Here is a 21,791-nt window from a genome sequence, read left to right on the forward strand (position 1 = left end):
ACATGGAGCAAAAGGAACCCTCGTGCACTATTGGTAGGAATGCAAATTGGTACAGCTACTTTGTTTCGTTTTTTTGTTTTTTTTTTTAATTAGCACATCTTTTATTTGTAAAATAAAATGGAAAGGGCCTTTCACAAAAATTAACTACACATACTTTTCAGAAGGAAAACAAGAGCTCAAGGTAAAAGATTACTTTTTCTTTTTAAAAAAAAATTTTTTTTTTTTAACGTTTATTTATTTTTGAGACAGAGAGAGACAGAGCATGAACGGGGGAGGGTCAGAGAGAGGGAGACACAGAATCTGAAACAGGCTCCAGGCTCTGAGCTGTCAGCACAGAGCCTGACACGGGGCTCGAAGTCACGGACCGCGAGATCATGAACTGCGCGAAGTCAGCCGCTTAACCGACTGAGCCACCCAGGCGCCCCAAAAGATTTTTTCTAGCGAATTTCTTTATATATATATATATATACACATATATATATGTGTGTGTGTGTGTGTGTGTATACATATGTGTATATGTATACACACACACACACACACACACACACACACACAATTTATTGTCAAATTGGTTTCCATACCATACCCAGTGCTCATCCCAACAGGTGCCCTCCTCAATGCCCATCACCCACTTTCCCCTCTCCCCCACCCCCATCAACCCTCAGTTTGTTCTCAGTATTTAAGAGTCTCTTATGGTTTGCCTCCCTCCCTCTCTGTATCCTTTTTTCCCCCCTTCCCCTCCCCCATGGTCTTCTGTTAAGTTTCTCAGGATCCACATATGAGTGAAAACATATGGTATCTGTCTTTTTCTGCCTGACTTATTTCACTTAGCATAACACTCTCCAGTTCCATCCACATTGCTACAAAAGACCATATTTCATTCTTTCTCATTGCCAAGTAGTATTCCATTGTATATATAAACCACATCTTCTTTATCCATTCATCAGTTGATGGACATTTAGGCTCTTTCCATAATTTGGCTATTGTTCAAAGTGCTGCTATAAACATTGGGGTACAAGTGCCCCTATGCATCAGCACTCCTGTATCCCTTGGGTAAATTCCTAGCAGTGCTATTGCTGGGTCATAGGGTAGATCTATTTTTAATTTTTTGAGGAACCTCCACGCTGTTTTCCAGAGCGGCTTCACCAGTTTGCATTCCTGCCAACAGTGCAAGAGGGTTCCCTTTTCTCCACAGGTACAGCTACTTTGGAAAATGGTATGGAGGTTCCTCAAAAAATTAAAAATAGAATTACCATATGATCCAATATTTCCACTACTGGGTATTTATTTACTTAAAAGAAATAAAAATACTAATTCTAAAAGATCTATGCACCACTATGTTTATTATATTATTATTTACCATAGCCGATATGAAAGCAATTCAAGTATCCATAAATAATAGATAAAAAAGATGTGGTTATGTATGTACAGTAGAATATTATTCAGCCATAAAAAAGAACGAGATCTTGCCATTTGCAACAACATGGATGGACTTGGTATAATGCTAAGTGAAATAAGTCAGAGAAAGACAAATACCATATGATTTCTTATATGTAGAATTTAAGAAGTAAAACAAACAGAAGAGGCAAAACCAAAAGACTCTTAAACACAGAGATCAAACTGATGATAGCCAGAGGGGAGGAGAGGGGTGGGGAATGAGTGAAATAGATGAAGGGGATTAAGAGTATGCTTATCTTATGAGCACTGAGAAGTGTATAGAGTTGCGGAATCATATTGCACAGCTGAAACTAATGTAACAGTGTATGTTAATTATACTTAAGTTAAATATTTTTTCTAAATAAAGAACAATACCCATTACCAATCATTCTGCATTCCTCCCCTCTTCCCCAATCCTAGGCAACCACTAATCTACCCTCTGTCTCTATAGATTTGCCTACTCTGGAGTTTTCATATAAATGGAATCATATAATATATGATCTTTTGTGACTTAATTTTACTTTCATTTTTTTCATTATTACAAATAATGCTGCTATGAGCATAGCTGTTGACTTACAGTTTTATGTAGATGTATCTTTTCATTTTTCTTGAGTTACATAGGAGAAGAATTGTTGGGCCATATGCTCACTCTGTTTAACCTTTTGAGGAACCATCTGCTTTCCAAAGTGGCTACTAGCACATGAGGTTCCCACTCTCCACATTCTCACCAATGCTTGTTATTATCTGTTTTTTACTCTAGCCATCCTACTGCATGTGAAGTAGTGTCTCATAGTGGTTATGATTTGCCTTTCCCTGCTGGCTAATGCTGTAGAACATCTTATCGTGTGCTTTTTGGCCATTTGTATATCTTCTTCAAGGGGTTGTCTGTTCAGATCCTTTGCTCATTTTCAATTGGAGTATTTTTCTTATTATTGAGTTGTAAGACTTCTTTATATTCTCTATGTCCTAGATAGTCTATTTAGCAGATATATGATTTTCAAATCCTTTCTCCCATTTGTGGATCCCATAATGGTTTAAGAAATTTTAAAATCCATTTTTAATTCTATTTTTTTCTCCTTATTGAAGATGTATCCTTTGAAAATAACCAGTGGAGCATAGATCCAGGAGCAGACCTTTCTCAATATAAAATGGATATTACTGTAATAGATACAAAGGTAAGTTAGAAAATAAAACCAAAGCACATGTGGTTATTCTAGTAAGTTGTTAGTTACCTTCCTCTCCTAACTCACTCTGTGACTGTAACATAATCGATTACATACTGCTTAAAACCTGCATTTACTCATTCAGAAAACTAAGAAAGAAAAATACTTTTTCTTCTAACTTTATGATGCTTTTGATAATAACTCTTTTGGCTTGTATTTAGGTTCTGTGTAGTTAAAGAAATTCTTTTTCACTTGGTAGCATATTCCTGAAGTATTTCACTGCTGCTGCAGTATAAATTGTTCTTTGTGTACGCTGATGTTCGTTACTGTGAGGCAGGCTGGAGAGGAAGGGAGGAGAGGCTCAGGGAGTTCAGTGGAGCGTACTTCTCCCTTCCCTTGGCAGCAGGCTTTCTTTTCATAGGCTTGAGAGAAGATGCTTGTACGTTGAAGCTAAAATACTTCACAGGCATATATGTATAAATCTATGTATATTCCTAAAGGGTAAAAATAAATATAACTTAATGCTGAAGTATACACTTAAAATATGGTTAAAATGGTCAATTTCATGGTGTGTATATTATACCAAAATTTTAAAAACATAAATATAAGGCCATGCAGGATAATTGTTAAAATTTTTGAATTTTTAAATATTTAGGATGGCAGTCAGTCACGATTAGCAGGAGGAGAGACAGTGGACACGGACTGCACATTGGTTAGTGAAACGGTGCTTCTAAAAATGAAGAAGCAAGAACAAAAGGGAGAGAAAAGTCCAAGTAAGATTTGATTTTTTTTTTAATTTAATAAAAATGTGGAGGGAAGTTTATAGTCATACCATTACATTGATGACCACAAGTGACCTCTTCACCATAAACCAGGTTTTTTTCATCTTTTAATAATATTAGATTTTTCTTAGTAAAGCTCACTTTCAGTATTTCAAGGGAAAAAAAATCTTTAGCTAAAACATTTTTTTTCCAGAAAAAATTTAAATTGTTTCCAGGGTTCAGCAAACCATAGTCAGCTGCCTGTTTTATAAATAAAGATTTATTGGAACACAGCCTCAGTTATTTTGTTTATGTATTGCCTATGGCTGCTTGCATGGTACCATAGCAGAGTAGAGTAGTAGCTGCAGACCTTATTGGGCCCTCAGGCCTAAAATATTTCCTGTCTGACCCTTTAAGAAAAAATTTGCTGATCTCTGGTAATTAGATCTATTTTGTAAAAGGGAATCTTGAGAGTCCTGTTTCAGAAATATGAATTTCCAGAGTAATTTATAGGGTAAAAAGGGGAGAGTCTACCGAGAAGTATTTGTATAGATTTGCAAATTAGCAGTTAACTAAGAATAATGGTGTATATACTGAGCTACTCTGCCATATTTTGCTTCTACAGAAAAGGGGATTTGGCCAAATTAGGGGTCTACAGCCTTTTGTAAGAACTTAAGTCTTCATCTAGAGCCTTGATTTTCCAAAAGAGGTGGGAACAATGGAAGGATTTTGGTTAGCACCACCTTAGCAACACTCCTAACTACAGATGTGTATGGCATGAGAGCAACTAGACCAGGAATAGTGTCACTTACACCCTTATGTATTAAGGGGTTAGGACCTGCCATGGGGGATGCAGTGCCAAAAGCAAGGACACTCTCCAGTGATCAGCTGTTAGAAACTGAGGACATTCAGACTATATGTACATTCCCTATCTTCTTCTGAATATTCTTTAGTCTACCTGCCCAGGGCTGAAGCCAGTCTTGTCCTTGCTTTTTTTTTTTGAAACACTTTATCTCTTGCTGCCCTAACTGCAGTAAGTGAGAAAAAATTGTAGTAGTCTGTGCCTTAATTCTTTGTTCTTTAGGAATGAGTAACTACATGACCAAATAGCTAGCTGCCTACATTGAGAGGACAGTACCTATAAACAGAAAAAAGCCTTTAACGGTGATTTATTGTCCTTTTATAGTGAACGACACTAAAGTAACTTTCTTCTTCAGAAGGTACTTTGCTTTTAAGATTACTTTGTTCTGGTACCAGCTTCTAATATTATTGAAAAAAAAAAAGAAAAAAGGCAAAACTAAAATATGACTACTGTGGCTTCAAATGTATCGGGTCACTTCAAAGAATATGATAGTTTCCCAAATATGTTTGAAGCAAGAATCATATGGAAGTAAGTTTAGAATTTGAACTAATGAGTGGAGATAGTTTTGGCTACATAGATATTGTGCATACTATTACTATATAATAAATCACTCTGATAACTTAGGGATTAAAACACAACAGTCATATTCTTAGCTTTCGTAGTTTCTGTGGTCCAGGAAAATTAATGAGGATATAATCTATAATCTATGTTTTCAAGAATTTCAAGTCAGAAATCAGACCAACAGGTATGGTTCAGTCAGTAGAGCATGCGACTTTCACTCTTAGGGTTGTGAGTTCAAGCCCCATGTTGTGCATGGAGCCCTACTTAAAAAAAGTCAGACCACCAACATAAACTAGGGGGGTGCCTGGCTGGCTCAGTCGGTAGAGCATGTGACTTTTAATCTCAGGGTCGTGAGTTTCAGCCACACGATGGATGTGGAGATTACTTACCAAGATTTTTAAACGTTTAAAAAAAAAACCATAAAGTAGTGACTTAACATTGTGATTTACTAGCAGTATATACAGAATACTTGGGATACCTAGCACACTGCCTGGCACGTAGAAGTTGCATATTACTTACAAATTTGATCCTCAATGTAAAAAAAAAAAATTGTTTACTCATTCAGTAAATACAGAGCTGCAGTTCTATAAAGGGAAGTGTTTCAGAAACTGGAAATAATGAATAAACAGAACAAAAGTACCTACTTCATGGAACATGCCTTCTAATTTAAGGGGAAACAATCAAATGTGGGGTATGATAGATGATAAGTTGTGGAGAAAGATAAAACAGGGTAAGGGTGCTGCAGCACCGTGGATTAGGGAAGTTGTAGTTATTTTATAGAGAGTAATCTTGGCAGGCTTCTGCTCTATCATGTTTGTTGGCCAACTGGATCTATTTCTGTTTTTTAGTAAACTGCTGTTTTTCAAAATGTGATTATATAGTGAGAAATGTAGTTAGTACTCTGAAGATGAATTTAGCACTTAGCATATCAAATAAGGAATTTGTTCCTTTTATTAATACTAAATTACCAAGTGTTAATGGTGGCATAAAATTAAGCAGATGAGCAAGGTTGTATAGATTTGAATGTCCACTATTTATACATATCTTATTTATTAAGCTTCATAGTTTTCATCATTCTGATGCATTTTCTGTTCCTCACAGTTTTTTGATAGTACTCATTTTAGTGCAGTATGAATTATACATGGACTAATAGAAAAAGTTTTTTAATGTTTGTAATGACAACAACAAAAAGCATTCTCTGCGTATGAGCAAAGGACATTTAAAGCCCTAACATAAAGTCTTTGTAAATACAGTAACTACCTAGGCTTGGGGATTTATTGTTGCCTCGTGTACATTGGAGACCAGTTTATCTTATGGCAGTTACTATAAGTTTCATATTGGTCTACGTGGAAAGCAAAAAGCTTGCTTGTTGCTAAGCCAAAGCTCTTTTACATAGATGGAGAAAGAAAAATGAATGATAGCTTGGAAGATATGTTTGATCGGACAACACATGAAGAGTATGAATCCTGTTTGGCAGATAGCTTTCCCCAGGCAGCAGCTGAAGAAGAGGAATTGTCGACTACCACAAAGAAACCAAACAGTAAGGCTATTTTCTTTCTAATTATGGCTTCTCAATTATACTAAGTTCAGTAAATTAAGTCACCAAGCTTGATGAGGTAGGTAGGTAGGTATGTATGTATGTATGTGGTATGTATTAATTAAAATTAACAAATTAGCAATTAAAATTTCATATTTCTTTTTCTTTAATGTTTATTTTTTGAGAGAGAGAGAGAAAGAACACAAGCAGGGGAGGGGCAGAGAGAGAGGGAGACACAGAATCTGAAGCAGGCTCCAGGTTCTGAGCTGTTAACACAGAGCCTGATGTGGGGCTCAAACCACGAGATCATGACCTAAGCTGAAGTTGGACGCTTAACTGATTGAGCCATCCAGGTGGCCCTAAAATTTCCTATTTCTTGTATAAGTTTCTTTCAGATAGTTTTCTTTTGAGATAGTTGCAGACCAATAAAAGTGTTAGAAAAAATACTTCAGAGGATTCCCTGTACCTTTCATTCAGTTTCCCCTTATGTTAACATATGACCATAAAGTATTCATCAAAACTAAGAAATTGATTGAATACTATGAATTTCTTTATATAACTTACGCATAATGTTTGTAAAAGTTTTGAAAAGATTCTTTATTAAGTAATAAGTTAATCATTGTAATAGAGTGGGAGGAGAAAGTTTTGCAGAAAATTCAGACTAACTTTGTTTGAATGCTTTACCTTCCCAGACAAAATAATGTAGCTACATGTATCAGTGTCTTTTTAGAATTCTTTTTTTTTTTTTAATGTTTATTTATTTTTGAGAGAGAGAGAGACAGAGCATGAGTGGGGGAGGGGCAGAGAGAGAGAGAGAGAGGGGGAGGGAGGGAGAGGGAGGGAAACACAATCTGAAGCAGGCTCCAGGCTCTGAGCTGTCAGCACAGAGCCTGATGCGGGGCTCAAACTCACAGACCACGAGATCATGACCTGAGCCGAAGTCAGATGCTTAACTGACTGAGCCACCCAGGTGCCCCTTAAAACTCTTCTTATTAGGGATGCCTGGGTGGTTTTTAGTCGGTTGAGTATCTGATTCCTGAATTCAGCTCAGGTCATGATTTCAGGTCATGAGATAGAGCCCCGCATTGGGCTCCATGCTAATAAGCATTGCCCCTGCTTAAGATTCTCTCTCCCTCTGCCCCTGCCCCATTCATGCTCTCTCTCTCTCTCTTAAAAAAAAAAATTAAAGAAATTCTTTTCATCAGAAACAGTAGTTTATAATGTAGGATAGTAATCAAAAGAAGAATAAGTGAAACTCTTAAGCAGATAATCTGAATTGAAAGTTAAAATTCTTGCTAAATGTCTCATTTTCTTGTTGTAAGTAAAAAAGAACTTTTAGTCTAGTGCAAAGGTTATAAATGAGAACACCTTCTGCTATGTAGTCTGTCTTGATGATGTTTTCTTTGTGGTTCCATCAGTTTTAAAAAAATACAGCCTAGGGGTGCCTGGGTGGCTCAGTCCCTTAAGCATCCCTTTGGCTCAGGTCATGATCTCATGGTTCATGTGAGTTTGAGCCCTGCATCAGGCTCTCTGCTGTCAGCTCAGAGTCCACTTCAGATCCTCTGTACAGGCACCACCACCAACCCCCGTCTCATTCAGTCTCTCAAAAATAAGCAAACATTTTAGAAAAAAGAAGAAAAAAAGAAGCATTTCAAGCTCTGACCTCTGGGGTTCGCAACCTTAAAAGGTCTTTCTTTCACAGATTGAAAGTTCATTTGTTTTACAAAACACAAAGTGACCGCCACAGGATCACTTGAAATGAGAGGAATCAGAATCTTTGGATCACTGCAGAATGCCCCACAGGAAGGAAGCCCATAGCATCTCTGTATCATAAAGAATTCAGAGTTGACAAAACTCTATTTATTTTAAATGTAAATTGTATTGCATTATCTTCTCACTTTTAAAAACCTTCACTGAGGGGCGCCTGGGTGGCGCAGTCGGTTAAGCGTCCAACTTCAGCCAGGTCACGATCTCACGGACTGTGAGTTCGAGCCCCGCGTCGGGCTCTGGGCTGATGGCTCAGAGCCTGGAGCCTGTTTCCGATTCTGTGTCTCTGCCCCTCCCCCATTCATGCTCTGTCTCTCTCTGTCCCAAAAATAAATAAACTTTGGAAAAAAAAATAAAAATAAAAAAAATAAAAACCTTCACTGAAAGGATATTTGGATGTCCAGTAAGCACATGTAAATGTCCTCAACATTATTGGACATGAGGGACTGAGATACCACTGCACATCCACTGAAACGGTTTTAAAGTCTGATAATATCCAGCATTAGCAGAGGTGAAGAACAATTGGAACTCTCATACTTTGCTGGGGGGGGGGGTATAAAATTGTACTGTGCAAAAGAGTTCAGCAAGATTTTTTTTAACAGCTTTATTGAGGTTTGTCAGTTTCTTATAAAGTTATGTATACACTCGCCCTATGACCCAGCAATTCCACTGCCAGGTATATAGACAAGAAAAATGAAAACACATTCACAAAAGATTGTGTTCAGGGGCGCCTGGGTGGCGCAGTCGGTTAAGCGTCCGACTTCAGCCAGGTCACGATCTCGCGGTCCGTGAGTTCGAGCCCCGCGTCAGGCTCTGGGCTGATGGCTCAGAGCCTGTTTCCGATTCTGTGTCTCCCTCTCTCTCTGCCCCTCCCCCCGTTCATGCTCTGTCTCTCTCTGTCCCAAAAATAAAAAATAAACGCTCAAAAAAAAAAACAAAAGATTGTGTTCAGAAATGTTCATAGCAGTGCTATTTGTAGTAGCTCGAAACTGGAGACAACCCAGATGTCCATCAACAGATGATTATGAATTGTGGTAAACTCATATAATGGAATACTATCTGTCAACAAAAAGGAGGGTCCTAGACTCAACAATGAATTGCCCAAACCTGTTGAGCTAAAAAAGTGGACAAGATGGACAGCCAAAAGATGGACAAGAATACATACTATGTAATTCCATTAATACAGAGTTCTAAAACAGTTATAACTAAGCTGTGGTGGTAGAAATCATCCCTCCATAGTGGGGGAGGAGAAACATCAGAGAACATTCTTGTGCTTGAGAAGCAAAGGAATAGGAGGAAACTTCCAGGGGGGATGGAAGTTCTATGTACACCTTGATTTAGGTGGTAGTTGCACTGGGGTGTATGTTTGTCAGAATTAATCCTAGTATACTTAAAATCAGTGTGTTGCCTGTAATAAAGTAGATTCTTTTCAAAAGTCTTCAGTGCACTCTGTTGCATTCACAACAAAATTCAAACTCCTTTTGGCCTCCAGGGCCCATCATGATCTGGTACTTGCCCACCTCTTCAATCTCATCTTTCCTAACACTTACCTTTCTTTGCTAAATCTCAACCACACTGGCCTTTTATTAGTTCTTATAACATCCCATACTTTTTCCCATCTCAAGACCTTTACCTAGAATATTCTACACTCCTGCTTCTTGTGGCTGACTTCTTTTTATTCATCAGTTACTACTTTCCATGTCCTTCCTCAGGTAAGCCTTAACTGTCTACTTAATGTCTGTTTCCCGCACTGTGGTATAAACTCCATGAGGACAAGAGACCTGGTTTCTCTTGTTGGACATTGCATGTCCAGAACTTAGAACAATGCTTGGTAAATTTGGACTATTTGAATAGACCATAGCAGTTTGGCTGTTTGGGTCCAGACAACTTGGGATTCAGGTCCATGAACTTTAGTTCTTATCTCCAATTTTCTGATAAAATTCTTTAACCTCTGTCTCCTACTTAATCTACCTCAAAGACACATTATAAAAAATCAGGACTAGGGCGTCTGATTGGCTCAGTTGGTGGAACATGCAGCTTTTGATCTCAGGGTCATGAGTTTGAGCCCCGTGTTGGGCAAAGAGCTTATTTAAAAAAAAAAAAAAATCAGCAGCACTAATAAGTGAAACATATGAAAAGCTGCCTTGTTATTGTGTTTGGCACCAAATGAAAATGAGCATCAAAGTAGTTCTTTTGAAGTCTAAAATACTTTTATATACAATCTACACGTGTGTACAGGTACTTGTATATATAGTTTTTAAGTCTAAAATAGTTTTATAGGTGCGAGTTTTTATCTGTAGTAATTCTGAGGTAAACAAGATAGTCAGCACCTCATCATTATGCAGATGAAAAAGAAACAAAAAATTAGTTACAGAAATTTAAACAAATTGCCCAGGAGCCTAGAGAAGGAAATTCAATTAGAATGGAAGTTTTGATATAGGTTATTTTTGTTCCAAAAAAGCTGTTTCTCAGTTCTGCATTCAGTTTGTGTTATAATTAAATGCTTGATTCTTTCCCTTTATGTGTGTTTGTTTACAGCTCATGGTGATAAGCAAGATAAAGTCAAACAGAAAGCATTTGTGGAGCCATATTTTAAAGATGATGAAAGGTAAGTTGGTCCTGATTAATACCAGCAATGTGACGGGAAGTACAACAGTACTATCTTGGTCAGCGTACCTCTGAACTGTTAAGTTCTTACTTTGGTTAAAATAGAGCGCATTTTATTCATTTTATGGTCATAAAAAAGAAGGACTTAAGCATAAAAATGACAAATACTGCAAATAAAGAAATTCATATCACTATTTTTTTGACAAATGGTAATAGTTATTTTCTCTCTTTTTTATAACAAATATTTTAATTCTTATTCTGTTTTATTGTGGACTTTATTTGAACTCCAGGAATTTGTTAAATTATATGACTATTATTTAGTATAGGACTTTAGGTGACAGGCCTTAGGTTGTGCTTGAAAATTATTTCATGGGGATTTTTAAACCATAAAAGAAAAACTAAGCATCTTGATTTTGAACCATAATGCTACTTTGTGACTTTCATTCAAAGATGGCAAATTCTGTAATTTTTAATCATGTACCATTCATTCTAGAAGTGAATTTAGGCATAATAATTCAATTCAAAAGAATTTTTATGCCTTTTTTTCTTCAAGTTATGATGTTGGCAGATTGAATCCCTCAATAAGCAAAGTATATTTTATACTTTCATTTTTTTTTTTTAATTTTTTTTTTTTTCAACATTTATTTATTTTTGGGACAGAGAGAGACAGAGCACGAACGGGGGAGGGGCAGAGAGAGAGGGAGACACAGAATCGGAAACAGGCTCCAGGCTCTGAGCCATCAGCCCAGAGCCTGACGCGGGGCTCGAACTCACGGACCGCGAGATCGTGACCTGGCTGAAGTCGGACGCTTAACCGACTGCGCCACCCAGGCGCCCCTATACTTTCATTTTTTAATGGTGTTTTTTAATGTTTATTTATTTATTTTGAGAGCAAGAGCAAGCACAAGCAGGGGAGGAGCAGAGAGAGAAGGAGAGAGAGAATCCCAGGCAGGATCTGCACTGCCAGCGCATAACCCAACATGGGGCTTGAACTCCTGAACCGTGAGACTGTGACCGAGCCAAAATCAAGAGCTGGATGCTCAACCGACTGAGCTACCCAGGCACCCCATACTTTTTTTCTTAAGTTTTTTTTTGGTTTTTTTTTTTGTTTTTTTTTTTTTTTTTTGTGAGTAATCTCTATACCTAATATGGGGCTCGATCAAACTCATGACCCCAAGATCAAGAGTTGCATGCTCCTCTGACTGAGCCAGCCAGGCGCCCCTGTATTTTGATTTCTGTTGAGAATTTTAGAGATCTGACAGGCTAAGATAAGTTTTTATTGATACCTGTAAGACTCTAACAGATAAGAGCTGTCGTTTTATTGCTAAATGCTGAATTCTTTTCCTTTATTTACCAGTTCTCCAAAGAAATAGTACCCTAGCATCCCAAACATGACTAGGGAGTTTTTATTTGTGGTGTCATTATGAACTCATGGATTTAAATATTTCATGTGTTTCAGTCTCTTACACTTATTGATACTCAGATTGTATTGCCACATCTTGGCCCCAGTCTCTTTGAATGAGCACTACCCCAGTCTTTCCTAGCTTGCTTGCTTCTGGTATGATATATCATGTTCTAGGCTCTCTTCCTAGAGAACCCTGGAATCTGCCATTTTTTCAGGAGCCCTGGTTTCTTTTAGTGAAAAACAAATTTAGTGTAACCACTAGTGTTGCTCATTGCTACAGTTAGTCATTGTTTGTAGATCTTTTAGGTGGTGGACAGAATTAGGAATAAGGTTTTTGTTTCATTTTGTTTTTTTAAGATAACTATACTTTTTCACACCAATAGCTCCATTTCAGGTTCAGAACTACAGGATTTTTATGTAATCTCTTCTTACATCTGTATCTACTTTCCCTTTCCTGAAAATTTCGCTTTTCAGTGCTACCAACATAATTTCTTCTTTAACTTTATTCTTTAATATTTAGAGCAGTCTCAGAATAATATAAATAATCATCGATAATATGATTTATGAAAATGGCTTAACATGTCTTTGTGGGTTTTTTTGTTCTTAAGCTGTATCGTGTTATCTGCCATCTTTTCATACAATATAAATTCTAAAAATGAAAAAATATGTCTATTATAAATGTCCAGTCACCATATTTTAAAGCCATTTGGAATAATTATTTTTTGTGTAGGTATACCACCAACTCATTGTCTAGGTTTGTTTTATTTTGCTTTTGAATTTTTAGGAATTATTTTTCTTTTTATTTTTAATTCTTTTTTTAAGTTATGTAAACTGTGTACGCAGTATCAGACAAGGTATATTCAGATAAGTCTGGCTTCTAACATTGTCCCCTTTACCTGTTAGCTCCCTATCCCATTTGTTAAAAATTATGGTTTTCAATCCATTTTAAAAAATAAAAGTAAATATCTATACAGAAATATATTATCATTCTCTTTCCCCTTAGACAAATGGTAGAATGCTATATATACTTTTCTCTATTCTGCTTTTGCTTTTTTCATTTAAGTGTGTATCCTAGAAATCACTCATAATAGCATATAGTGGGGGCACCTGGGTGGCTCAGTCGGTTAAGCGCCCAACTTCGGCTCAGGTCATGATCTCATGGTTCTTGAATTCAAGCCCCGCATCAGGCTCTGTGCTGACATCTCGGAACCTGGAGCCTGCTTCGGATTCTGTGTCTCCCTCCCTCTGCCCCTTCCCGCTGATGCTCTGTCTCTCAAAACATTAAAATGAATAAATAGAAATAGCATATAGTGATATTCTTCATTTCTTTTTTTAGTTACTTTTTTTAGTATAATGGTACTTTATTGATGGTACCATAGTTGATTCCTTAGTAATGGGTATTTGGGGTGTTTACAGTTATGCTAACAGAATGCTGCATTGAATAACATTGTACATTCTCTTTTCATAATTTTGTGTGTCTTTGGGATAGACTCCTTGAAGTAGGATTGCAAAGGAAGAACTGTCATTTCAAATAAATATGAGTAGTTTTATTTATGCTGAAACCATTAGATAGCTGGAAATGCAGGAGGTGGGTGTGATGCATGGGTAGGGTGAAAGTCTCAGAGTCAGCATTGTTTCTTTCCCCACAGACAATACTAGCAAACCCTGGGAAGATGGGTTGTGTTGCATGAGGGACAAGAAGCTTAGTAATCTTTTAGGTGATGCTTTAAGGTCTGCTACAGATGCCAGTCTACTAGTAGATTCCCTGCAACATTATAACACACTATAGAAGCAGGATAGACAATACTCAGAGGAGAGGATCTGATATGGCCAGAAAGTACTCTACATAAGCTTTTAAAATTCCATAAGCTGTTTGAAAGAAAGCAATTTTTATCTGTCCTTTTCATTTACAGATTGCTCTAAGGTTGAGAGTTCTTGGGTTTAAGGACCCAAAGGACCGATAACCTCATACTTTGACATAGAGGGATTAAAGCTTTCTTTTGACGGAAAGTGCTTGCCAAGTAGAGGGGCTTAGGATCAAAATACCTCAAAGTGGGTATGTTACCAACAAGTCATTTTAGAAATTAGTTTTTGTGAGTCAGACTGTTTAAGCTCACCGGGGATGCCTTTAATATAAACAATTACATGTACCATCACTTGAGGCATCATTTACCTATTTTAGAAGTTTGGACTTTTCTATATTGGGCTTTAAAACTTAAAGCAGGATACAAGTATATTAAAAAGTTCTGTGCTAAAAAAAAATGTGCTTTTTCTTCCCAGAGCACTCCATACCTCATTAATACCTCAGTGGCTTTGACCTTTCCTAGGTTTCCAGTAGTTCTCAATAGGATCTGATCCATTTAAGGACAAGGGCAAATAATTGTTCCTAACATTTTGAAGAATCCAGGGTGAATGTAGGCAGCAAAATAAATTTTTGGAGAAAATGACAGATGACATGTAAACAGATGAATCTTTTTTTTGAGGGGAGTAGGTTAGCCCAGAAATACAGGTTCTTTAAGAAAAACTGAGTTAACAGAGGTAGTTATTCTTTCTTGGTTATGTTATAGAATACCAGTTCCTGACTTTAATAATACAATATTCCTTTTTAAATTAAGTTATTTTATGTATTATTTTCAGCCAATCAGACAAATTTTCAGGCAAAAATAGGAAGTAATAGTTCTATTTTTTCAGTTAGAGAACAATATACATAAAAATACCTGACAAGTAGTAGGCACCTAATAAGTATTTAATGAAGAATGCATGAAAAAATCATTTTCTAACATACTGAATAAACATTTCAAATAAAATGAGTGAATGTTTTGGGATTATTTCTCATCTGGGCCTTCACCTTTGTTAATTAAAAATCTAAACCAAAGATCTTTGTAGTAACAAATGGATTAATTTTTAAATTTAATTCGTTTTTCTCCCAGAGAGACTAGCTTACAAAATTTTCCTCATATTGAGGTAGTTCGGAAAAAAGAAGAGAGAAGAAAATTGCTTGGACACACATGTAAGGAATGCGAAATTGTAAGTACTAATGTCAAGACTGTCTGGCGGGTTTTTTTTTTTTCTTTACTATGGCTTTAAGATTATAAATGCATGATTTAAAAATCATAGATAAAAATCTAGAAACCTAGTTTGAGCCAGGAATAGCAGGATAAATAATTAAAGAGCATACTCGTTGTGACCTGAAAGATATAAATAGATGAAAATGAAAGCCCTCAACATCTCTAAAGTTTTCATCAAGTGAATCTGGAGCCTAAGCCCTAGTTCTTTTTACCAGCTTAAGACATTTGTGCCATTTTTCTTTCCTGTGTTTATCTGTATTTGTTTTAATTTTTTCTCCTGGTGTTATGTTACAGCAAAGGCTCTTACATATAAACTATTTGGGGATATTTCTGATATTTTATTTAAAAAAATTTTTTTTTACATTTATTTATATTTGAGAAACAGAGCACTAGTGGGGGAGGGGCAGAGAGAGAGAGGGAGACACAGAATCCGAAGCAGGCTCCAGCTGTCAGCACAGATCCCGACGCAGGACTCAAACTCACGAACCGTGAGATCATGACCTGAGCCAAACTCAGACGCCCAACTGACTGAGCCACTCAGGCGCCCCTTGGTATTTTAGCAGGAAACTTTAACGTTTATTACTTACCCCAGCACTCTCAGGAAATGAGATATATTCATGTTTTTTTCTCAATAAGTGGTATGGCCATAAGCTCTTAACTTTTTCTCCAAATATTCCTTCTTAAACAAATTGTGATGAACAGGCTCTATTTCATCCTTATAGCACAAGTATGTTTTCCTCTTATACATTGTCTGTCTTGGACTATTAAAGTAGGTGGTACTAATCCTCCTGTCACCAGATATCTCTCAGGCAGGTTCTGTGTTTTCTTGAAACATGCTTCTTTAATTTCTTCCCTTGCTATCTGTTAGGTATTAGATGCCTGCCTCTAACGATTTAGTTCCCCCTTTAAATTTTCTTTTTAACAGCTGTGGGCTAGAAAATTTGATAACCAAGCAGATTAAAGTTATATATGGGTAGCTTGTAGTGCAGGTAAGCATTTGGTGAGAAATAGGCTCTAACTACCAGTGGGAGTGTAAATTGAGATCGCTATTTTGGAAGGCAGTTTGGCAATGCAAGCAAAATCTGTATCATGGGTTTTCATAACACAAATTGAACATATCATGATTTCTTAACTAAAGAGCATGGTCTGTACTATGCAAATCCCCAATTTTTAGTTATAACCACGACTCTTACACTACCAGTTAGAAAAAAAGCTCTTGTGTTAGAAACACTTAATTTGCTTTCCTTCTTTCAGGAATCATTGCTTGTGCTGTTATTCAGTCTCTAAAAACTACTGTCTCATACATTTAATTCCAATTTTTTTCTTGTTTAAGATAGGAGATAAGTCTGTTCCCTGTTACTCTCTCATGACCAGGAGTCAAATTACCAGTCCTGTGTATTTAAATACTATCTATATGCATACGGTTCCTAAATGTGTCCCAGTGTGTCTTCCACCTGTGGAATATGTAATACACATGTGGAGATATTATAATCATGTCAAGTTTCGGCCTGCCGAAAGCAAACCGTTTCCACCTCTGATTCCCAAACCTCACTTGAGTCTCTTGTATGTCCATTCTTCTAGCTGCTTAAACCAAAGCTCTTATAGTTACCCTCTGTTCTTTTCTTGCATTTCTCAGTAACAGATCTATCAGCAAATCCTATCAATTCTACCTTCAAAGTGTATTCCATTTCCACCCACTTACTGTCACCACCGCTAACCCCATGGACGAAGGCACCATTTCATCTCGCCTGGACTATTGAAATAACTTCTAAGTGCTTTTTCCTTGTGTTGTTTTGTTTTAACTAGTCAACAGTTTTTAGAAAGCAGTGTTAGATTCACAGCAAACGAGCAGAAAGTACAGAGAATTCCCATATACTTCTGTCCCCATTTTTCTTTTTTATTCTGGTCTCTTCACAATGTTTCTTTCTTTTAAAGCAAGGTATTTTTGAGATGTTAATGATTTTATTGCCCCCAGTGGGGAAATTGCCTGGGATTAAAGGTCTTTTTTATGTCAGCACTAAGTGCTTCAGTTCCTGGCCTGTGTGCCAGAGGGGAGAGAGAATCAGGAATGTAGGGTGTTGGGGCAGGACAGGGCTGGGCCTGAGAGCATCAGCACAGGGTGGCTTGGATAGGACAGGCATCTCCTTAATTTCTGTCTTCCCAGTGTACTTTTAACACAACATTGAATGGTCTTTTTTTTTTTCCCCTAGTGATCTTTTTAGAATAAAAATTAAAACTTGTCATTTCTCTACCTGAAATGCTTAAATGTTTTCCCACCTCACAAAGAACTAGATAAGATCCAGCATTCTTATCAAGGACAGCAAACTCTGGCACCCCACTTCCTCTCTGATTTTGGTCACCACCCTCCCAGTTGCTTGCTGTGTTATAGCTACACCAGCCTACTGGTGCTTTTGTGTATGTTTGTAATTTGGTGGCAATGTTTCTATAAATTGATTGATAACCGTGATTCTCTGAGGTCATCCCACGCCAGTGTCCAAGCTCAGGTAACAAAGGCTTGTCAGGGAGAAAGATGAAAAAGGTAGTCCCCAAAATAGTTGTTTCAGAAGTACTCAGAAGCCTTTAATTTGTGTAAAAGAAAAATGTATTTACAATCTTTACTTCAGTCTTAAGTTCTAGTCCTGAGTCTGCCACTTTCAACAGATGATATCACCAGTAGAATTACCAATTTGGTTTTCAGTTTCTCAAATACAAAGTGGGATTGGCTGGATTGTGTGATCCTGTTGTGTGTTCTATTACACTTTACACTACTGCTTTGTTTTTGAAAGACCTGTACATTTTTTACATACAAGTTTTAACCTTGTTTTCATGAAGTTCAAGTTGTTTGGGTTGCAGTTGCAAGAAATAATTATGTCTTTGATCCTAATTGAAAAATATAGTTTAAGCGGGGAAGTCCTGAAGACTGCAGCATTCATAGCTGAACTTGTATTTGTAAAAACCTAAATAAGAAAATTACTTCAAAACATACATGTTATATCCAAATAACAACTGAGAAAAGTGCCAAAATGCAGTTTTGTTGCTGGCCTAACAAAGTTGACGTTGCACCATATAGATCGGCTACGCCATGAAGCACACTGTAAAGTTAAGCTGGCGGGTTTTGTTTTTGGTTTTGTATTATAAGACTTTATTGATGAAAAAAGCATCATATTGGTTCACATTGTGATACAAGCTCCAAGCTCCTTTTCTCATTTGTGAAGCGAACATTTCACAGACCAGCATTAGTGCTATTAGTATTAATTACTAATACTGTCTTCAGTGAGTGTTGTTCCCTAGCATGCTGAATACTTTGACAGCTTTCTTAGCTTCTAGTTTATAATCAATAAGCATAATAGTCCATGAATTATTTCTAAGTGAAAAACTTACCAGTTTTTATTATCAGTATTATGCAGATATTCCAGCAGAAGAAAGAGAAAAGAAGCTGGCTTCCTGCTCAAGACACCGATTCCGCTACATTCCACCCAACACACCAGAGAATTTCTGGGAAGTTGGTTTTCCTTCCACTCAGACATGTATGGAAAGAGGTGAGAATACAGGTTATAATATTTTGGAATTAGTTTTTTTGAAATAGTGTATATACCCAAGTCTAAACATTAGACTTTTTTCCCATGGTTTTCTTTACCTTCTGCTCAGGGGCTAGTTCTGTAACATAAAAACAAATTCCTAAGATAAAAGGCTTAACTTTAACTTAACTTTAACTCTGAGTAATGCCACTGGAATCAGAGATTGTGTATAATCACTTTAATATAGTTGTATATTCTTTATCCTGGTTTATCATTCAAATTTCAGAAAGTAAATTTCTCTTTTATCCTATCATCAAAATGACTTTTAATAAAATAATAACATTATAAAAGTTGCCAGCAAGGTATCGTTAAAAAGAGAATCTTGGGGCGCCTGGGTGGCTCAGTCGGTTAAGCGTCTGACTTTAGCTCAGGTCACAATATCGCGCTTCGTGAGTTCAAGCCCCATGTTGGGCTCTGTGCTGATAGCTTGGAGCCTGCTTCAGATTCTGTGTCTCCCTCTCTCTATCCTTCCCCTACTCGTGCTCTGTCTCTCAAAACTGAATAAACATTAAAAAAAATTTTTTTTTAAATCAGGCAACTTGAATTGTCCGAAGTTATTTTTAAAAATTACCTATAAGAAAAGAGAATCTTTTTAAAGTGACTAGTCTGAATTTTAGATTTTAAAACCTCACTTATCCAGAATGCTGGGTCTTTATAAACCACATCTGAGTGAAAAGGACCTTTGTTTGGAAGCTGTTGGAACTAATTCCTTCAAGTGTAGCATTTACATTTAATATGATTTGAGAATGTATACAGCTTTGAAGCCCCAGATATTTAGTGGTAAGATAGTTTTTCCATAAGATGCCAAGTCTCCTGTAGCTATTACCATATTTTCACTTTCCCCATTAACAAGCCAAGTTAAGTTCCTTTTGACGGATGCCACTGCCTGGTCTTCACATAGAATTAAACAATCTGTATAGAGCCTGTTATTGTGTGCCCACCATGGCCTAAGGGGGTATAGCAGAGCGCATACCGCATGACTCAAGACACTAGGAGAATTAGGTAGTTCAAGAGTACTGGGGCACAGGCACATCATCTAAAGAAGTAGCTGTTGCAGAAAGTCTTTTTGATAAGCACCTGGAATTATCATAATAGCAGACTGTTCTTTATGATTGTTTAGCTATTTGTTCCCATTTGCAACCTGTAGGAGGCAGACTAGGAAAGTACTTAAGAACTCTGGTTCTGGGGGTTAGACCAATCTTGGGCAAGGTCTCAGCTCTTCCCCGTCTCATAGCCTTGTGAACTTGAGCAAGTTCTTTAACTTCCTTGGGTCTCCATTACCTCATCTGTGAAGTAGGTATAGTGGAAGCTACTTCAAAGGGATGTGAGCATTAGCTGAGGTAATGTATACAATACGTTTGATAAATGTTTGCGGTTATTGTTAGTATCAATGAGGAGACTGATGCTGAGTAGTGAAATCATGCATTAACATCACACAGCTAATAATCACAGGCTCATGTAAACTTAGAAGGCATTAAATAAGACAGTTTTAGTGAGTACATGCTGAAAGAGAAGCATGGTGCAAATACAGTCTTCTAAATTTGTCGTTTGTTTTTAAGGTTACATTAAGGAAGATCTTGATCCTTGTCCTCGTCCCAAAAGACGGCAGCCTTACAATGCAATGTTTTCTCCAAAAGGCAAGGAGCAGAAGACATAGATGTTGAAGCAAAAACAGGATGGAGGACAATGTTTCTTTTTAGTTATTTATAGTCAAAGTTGGGATTAAATATTGATTTTTTTTTGATCTTCTGTAAACTGACTTATAAATCGTTTTTCTATTGAAAGTGTTTTTAAATGGCATTTGCCCACCACACAAACAACTATTTAAAATGTGGATACGCTTATGTTATATTTTCTTGCTTTTGCATCTTTAAAACAATAAGGTGTTTTCATTTTGCACTCTAACTTAAGAGTTATTTACTTTATTTGGTAATACCTAATTACAGTTTTGAAAATATGATAGTTGTAGTCTCTGATTTGTTGCCTTTTAGGTCTTTTCACTCAACCTTCCCTTGATACTTACATTCAACAGTGGCTTTGTGCTAATCATTACAAATTTTCCTTCCCTTCATCAGTTGCTCCTCTGTAGGTCATTCCAGTATCTGACATTTAAGTCTTTAAAAAAAAAAAAAAAAAAGGCTAAATTTTAGTAGTCCTTTTAACTTTCCAGCTTCTTTCTTTTTTTGACTTAAAAATGAGCTCCTACTCCATAGTGAATTCTTTTAGAGACTCAACCACAAGTATCAACCTTTTTTCCTTTTTCATATATTATAAATTAACACAGTCCTCTGATCTGATCATCCTATTCCAGGTCTTCACAGTCTCTTCATCATACTTTTCTAAAGTTTTCAAGCTGAATGTGTCAAGTTCTCTGCGCATGTGTTCTAGTTCAGTTGTATTTTTTTCTCTGGGTTGACTAATATTATTAACTTCCAATTTGGCAATAAAACAGATCTCTCGATTCAGCAAATTTCTGTTCCTCTAGGACCTAGTGTCTGAGTCATCAAAATGACAGGCCACATCTGTGTCATCCACTGTTACTGGTGGCATTTTATCAGTGTCTTTTTTGAGTGTCTCTCTAATCCATATCTTGACAGTATTGCTCAAGCAGGAGTACATGAGACGCGGAATGGAATGCCTCAATAAAATCTAACTGTGTAGATAAAACTCAGAGTTCCTAAAAATCTCTGCTTAATCTCATCTTCTTCATGTGTCAAGGTTCTCATGTGAACAAGTGACATCAATTTGTGTTCTCAGAGAGAGGATCACCAAAGAAATCACATATACTGAGTACCTACTATACGTCAGACCCCTTATGTGCATGGTTTGGCTCTGAATGTGATGTGAATTTTTTACAACCCTGTCCTAGCTTCTATTCAGCACTTGTCTTCCCTTCCCAAATGGTTTATCCTATGTTTGATTTTTGTTCTCTGCTGGCAGTGAACCAATCTCTCCAAAATAATAGCAGCCATTCATTGGTAACTTGCTATATGCCAGAAGCTGTGTTATACTCTTCACATAGATTTTTCTCTTTTAATCCTCAAA

General features: G+C 36.8%; 1 protein-coding gene across 9 annotated transcripts in view; it reads left to right on the forward strand.

The window, feature by feature from the left end:
- The window catches only part of RBBP8 (RB binding protein 8, endonuclease), a 112,727-nt gene extending 91,511 nt beyond the window's left edge, over positions 1-21,216 (forward strand). For 7 of the 9 annotated variants that reach the window (XM_086682603.1, XM_086682605.1, XM_086682604.1 and 4 more), the window contains 7 exons: positions 2,524-2,612; positions 3,256-3,373; positions 6,181-6,324; positions 10,627-10,696; positions 15,031-15,127; positions 18,566-18,707; positions 20,306-21,216. In XM_086682603.1, coding sequence (XP_086538729.1) covers positions 2,524-2,612; positions 3,256-3,373; positions 6,181-6,324; positions 10,627-10,696; positions 15,031-15,127; positions 18,566-18,707; positions 20,306-20,403 — 758 coding nt within the window. In that variant the 3' untranslated portion in view covers positions 20,404-21,216. Of the gene's footprint in view, positions 1-2,523; positions 2,613-3,255; positions 3,374-6,180; positions 6,325-10,626; positions 10,697-15,030; positions 15,128-18,552; positions 18,708-20,305 lie in introns of all 9 variants that reach the window. The other 2 variants (XM_086682607.1, XM_086682608.1) reach the window with 2 other exon arrangements.
- Positions 21,217-21,791: the final 575 nt, after the last annotated feature.

This window comes from Puma concolor, chromosome D3 (assembly GCF_028749965.1).
Source record: "Puma concolor isolate L17-30 chromosome D3, mPumCon1.1.hap2, whole genome shotgun sequence".
Lineage (NCBI taxonomy): Eukaryota > Metazoa > Chordata > Mammalia > Carnivora > Felidae > Puma > Puma concolor.